Raw genomic sequence first — 4,910 nt, 5'->3', positions numbered from 1 at the left:
GGGTTCCCTTAGCCAGTTTCACAAGTGGGGGTCTCCTCCCCCACTTCTTCTCCTCCTCCCCCTTTCCTTCTCCCCTGATTCCTCTCCCCTCTTCTCTCTCTCCCTCCCTCCCTCCTTCCCTCCTGTACACACCCTGATCTTCCTTCTCCTTTTCTTGGCCCTTCCCCCATCTACAGTAACTTGGCGATCACTTTTTGTGAGTTTGGCTCATGTTTTCAGGATCCCCATTCTACCTCAAATTGCTAATCAGACTATTTCCTCAAGCAGAGACAGTTCCGTTTCTCAGAGAAATTCAGAACCAGCTGTTAAAGTTACACAGTTCTATTCTTGTTACATTATATTTAGCCAAGTTACTGAAAACAGTGAGGCAATGTTTCAAGATGTTTTTTCACCCTGATTCAAAAATAAACATCAATCATTTAATGTCATCTAATATTAAATACAGTAGCCTTCCATATGACCTCTAAGCAGACTCAGGTCTAAAAATCTCCATTCAACCTCGTGGAAATTATTTTAAAATTTTGCAGTTCCATTGGAATTTTGACCACACATATGAACTCTGAACCTAATTTTTTAAAGAGTCAACTCTTTAGCAAATGATTTAAACTATGATTTCAAAGTGGAGGGTTTTAAAACTAAGAACCTTTTACATGTGCCACTTTCTATAAGGAACATAGAAAAGAAAGCTTAGTTTTGCTTTTATTCAAAAAAATCTTCCACATAATTAACACATGTTGATAGAGATTGCCTAGTTGAAGATGTCAGTTTATGATTTGAGGAAGAAAATGAAAATACATTCTGGTTCAAATCGTTTCTTAGGGAACAGGCTGCTACTGCCACCTGGGGGAGGTTCTTCTCTGCTTCATTCAAAAAAAGCCAAATGTGTTTGTCAGATGAATGAAGCCAGTTCGTGTTTTCCTTGTCATATCCACACACACGAAGATGACTTTTTAACTTTCTGCCCATGAAATCATAAGGCATTCCAGATGTCTCCAAGACTGCTTCACGCAGAAATACATACTTCACAGGCTTTTGGAGAGGTACAGGAGAAGATGAACCAGAATATAACCATATAAAGGTATTTACATCCTACACAAGAAAGCACGTATTTTGGAAAGTATGGGTTATATACTAAGAAGTGGGGGGAAGAATCAAGTTTAAGCTTTCAATAACAAAATAAAACCCTCCTTTTTAGGCAAAATTTATTTGGCTTCAAGTTATAGTTAATTGCACACCGTAAATGCAGTATCATTAATTGATATGAAAACTGGGTGTGCTGGTTTACTCATGCTAGTGAGTACATCAATTAAGATGAGATAATACATTTCAATTGCACGGAAATTGCCAAGAGAGTTTTCTTAGAGAATTTTTGCATTTATGAACTGAATATTGTTATAAAGTCAATGTATTTATTTCAGGTATGCTACGTATCTAATGGTTGAAACTTTTCATGAAGTAGTGATATGGTGTTCATCAATCACAATGGAAAACAGTGTGACCATTGCTTTTGAATATCTAGTTTCTGTTTAACACTTGCCAATAATGCATTACTGAATGCTATAGATAAATTGTTACCTATTAGCAATGCCCTGAAACAAAGAATTCCATCCCGGAAATAGAAGTTTAAGGAAGTACTTATTGAAATTACAGGCCTGTCAGGTGACATAAAAAACTCAGTGCTGATCAGACAAAGACAACTAATCATTAATCATTTACAGAGACCGTTCTGTAATAACAACATGCAGTGTCAGTCCCGGAGTGGTACAATAATAACGTCAAAAGGCTAAAGTTCGTACCAAAGAGCAACTGTACCAGCGTGAGGGAAGTCTTTTGTGGAAAGAACATTTTTTAACATTGAAAAAGGTACGTGACATACAGCAAATGGATTGGGATTCCATAATAATTATTATTTTTTAATCACATATCTGATTCAGGAGCAAAAAAAAAAAATCTTACATAAAGTGCAACCGACATGGCTGAATGAGGGGGGTGAGCTGTGGTCACCTTGAGAGACCCTGAAAATGACTATTTTTGTATGAGGGTATGAGGTTCCTTCGAGGTGTTCATGTTAGGGTCTGGGGAGATTGGGGTGAGGGGCATTAGCGGACAAGAAAGGCCAGAGGTACATGAAACTATATAATAGAAGTACAAGTTATAAGCAAAAATAATAAATATGGAACATTAAATGTCTTTATTTCTCAATCAGTAGTTGAGCACTTTTAGCAATTGGCCAGTAGCGCTGTTTTATTGATCTAATGAAAATGATTGATGATCTTATAATGCTCTAAGAGGCTTATCCTTTGCACAAAAGATCGACTACAATTTAGAGGCTCTCCTCCTCCTAACAGAGCTGCCCAATGTGCTGGACTTAATACTTCCCTGTGGTGTGCCATGGAGATGATTTAGTAATGATTTCAAAACAAATTACAAGTAGTTCTTTCTCATTTGCATCAGAATGTTGCCCGGTTGTAAAAAAAAAAAAAAAAGTAGTAAACAGAAACAGAAGTCTTCTTTAACATTATTCCTGTTTTATAGAAGCATTCAGGAAGTCAGGCAAGATGATTTTTTGCAGACACCACTTGTGTATTCAAGCGATGTAGAGGTGGGGAGGTGGGAGACTTTATTAAAATGCAGGAAGGGCTGTTTCTCCCACCATTCCGTTCCTACTTCGCCAAGAGTAAATAACTTCGAAATACTGCTGCTAGCTTTGAATTCTGGAAGCTCAGCACCCATTCCTAAACCAACTCACCTACCACACTGATGATTTAGCATATTCCTCCTAAACATGGTTTACATTATCTTCATGTAATTTGTTTTTTTTCCCCTCATTTTCCTGCAATTCTTCCTTCTTCCTCCCTCCCTTATCTGTATTTGACTTCTCCCTCCTCTCCATGGCAAATGACTGATATTGTTTGAATTTTCCCTCTGTCACTGGGGTGTGTCCGCTCCTCCAAGCTTTGGTCACTGCGATGGGAACACAGGTTAAAGGTAATACCTGGAGTGCCCCAGGCCAGTTAAGGAGCTTTTCATGGGGTGAACATTGAGGCCTACCTGCTTATGCTGAGCTTTTGTTTACCGACAGCCATGACGGACTCCAACAAGATGGTGATCAACTTGGCCCTCTTTGGCATGACTCAGAGTGGAAAAAGTAATGCTGGGAACATTCTTCTGGGAAGCACTGACTTCCACAGCAGCTTGGCTCCATGTTCTGTGACCGACCATTGTAGTCTGGGCCGCAGCTGTCACCTCCATGGCTTCATGCGTCGAGGGGGGCAAGAGATAGCCCTTCAGGTCCAGGTGTTGGACACCCCAGGTTATCCGCACAGCAGGCTGAGCAAGGACCATGTGAAACAGGAGGTCAGGGAGGCCCTGGCACGTCACTTTGGGCAAGAGGGTCTCCATCTTGCACTGCTGGTCCAGAGAGCAGATGTGCCTCTCTGCGGACATGAAGCATTGTTCCCAGTCCACATGATCCAGGTAAACAAAAAGGCAATTACACGAGTGCTGTTATTCCCATTTGGAGGACATTATCCTAACAGAAAAGAACTCTGAAAAACTGGTTAAAAGAGTAGTTTAAAGCATGTTTAAAACAAGTCATCTAAAACAAGTGTGGGTCACATAGAAATAGTTGGTAAAAATTACCTGATTTTCCCATCAAGGATCTGAATTATTTTTACAATTTTTATTACAGGAATTCAGTCAGTCTTTTTACAATTGGGTCACTGAATAAAAAATGAGGTACTAAACTTCAGAGGTTAACTAAGTCTTAAACTGGTAAGAACTGTAAGCCTGAATAAGTTTGTAGATGTGGTCCCCAGACTACGGGCAGCAGAATCAATTGGGCTCTTGTTAAAAGTGCAGATTCATCCAAGTCCTGCTGAAACAGAATCTCAAGAGTGGAGCCTACATATCTGCATTTGCATAAACTTTCCATGTATTTCTTAAAAACAGTCAAGTTTCAGAACCACTGAACAAAAATACTGACTCGCATCCATTCCACATCAAGGAGACAATCTCTTACAGTTAGTTCACCAACAAATAGGTATTCATTTACTGATTCAGTTACTGAGCACTGTAAAGAGAAACTGCACAGAGCTACATGATTGGGAATAATATATGACCCTGCCATCAAAAAGCTTAGAGTCTAGAAGAGACAAACAGATAAACAGGTCGAAGACAATGCATCATGCGCCAAAGCAGTGCAATGTGCGACTAGGGGGAAAGGAGACCCCCCTGAGATGTACATCATGGTAAACAGTGAGGAGAGATCTATACTTTATTTATAGGAGAGAAATCAGGGATTTCAGATGTTTTGCTTGCCTCATCTGTAGGGTCAGTAGCTGCCACATTCCAACCATGAGAAAACCACAGGGACCTCAGGCTGAACCTGAATGACAGACGCCATCTTTGTCAAGTGGTCCATCTCTGTTGTTTGTTCATTTATTGTAAGTCCCTAAGTTGGAGGCTTATTCAGCCAGTCTAAGAAAGAAGCTGGGGAGAGGGGAGAGGTCCTGGATATGGCCCCAGCTAGGAAACAGGGGAGTAATACCTGCATACAATTTATATATACATATATGAGCAAGGCCTATGCATGACCAATTCCTGAAAACTGCCCATTGATCTGCTCCATTCTATTAAATTTCTTGATTCTCTAGTAGGGGGCCACCCAAATTTACATGCTGGACTTGACTAGTATTCCTCAGTAGCCTCATTAAGTCACTGAGCTTGGAGAACTCATTTTTTTTTTTAAGATTTTTTTTTATTGGGGAATTGGGGGGATGGGAACAGTGCTGGGGAATTGGGGAAAGGGGAACAGACAAGTTGCTGTCGTTTTGCTCTTCAATCTAGTTGTGGAGGATGTTGCTTCACTGGCCCAAGTTGGCACCATCATTGCGCTCTTCTCTGGCGAG

At 40.3% G+C, this 4,910-nt stretch overlaps 1 protein-coding gene across 1 annotated transcript in view; it reads left to right on the top strand.

Moving 5' to 3' along the window:
• Positions 1-1,717: 1,717 nt before the first annotated feature.
• The window catches only part of GIMD1 (GIMAP family P-loop NTPase domain containing 1), a 12,878-nt gene continuing 9,685 nt past the window's right edge, over positions 1,718-4,910 (top strand). Inside the window, exons 1-2 of the mRNA XM_019635983.1 lie at positions 1,718-1,863; positions 3,083-3,477. Of these exons, the coding sequence (XP_019491528.1) occupies positions 3,085-3,477 (393 nt within the window). The 5' untranslated portion in view covers positions 1,718-1,863; positions 3,083-3,084. The remainder of the gene's footprint in view (positions 1,864-3,082; positions 3,478-4,910) is intronic.

The sequence above is a fragment of the Hipposideros armiger genome, unplaced genomic scaffold (assembly GCF_001890085.2).
Source record: "Hipposideros armiger isolate ML-2016 unplaced genomic scaffold, ASM189008v1 scaffold_26, whole genome shotgun sequence".
Lineage (NCBI taxonomy): Eukaryota > Metazoa > Chordata > Mammalia > Chiroptera > Hipposideridae > Hipposideros > Hipposideros armiger.
This window is presented reverse-complemented; position numbering and strand designations above follow the sequence as displayed.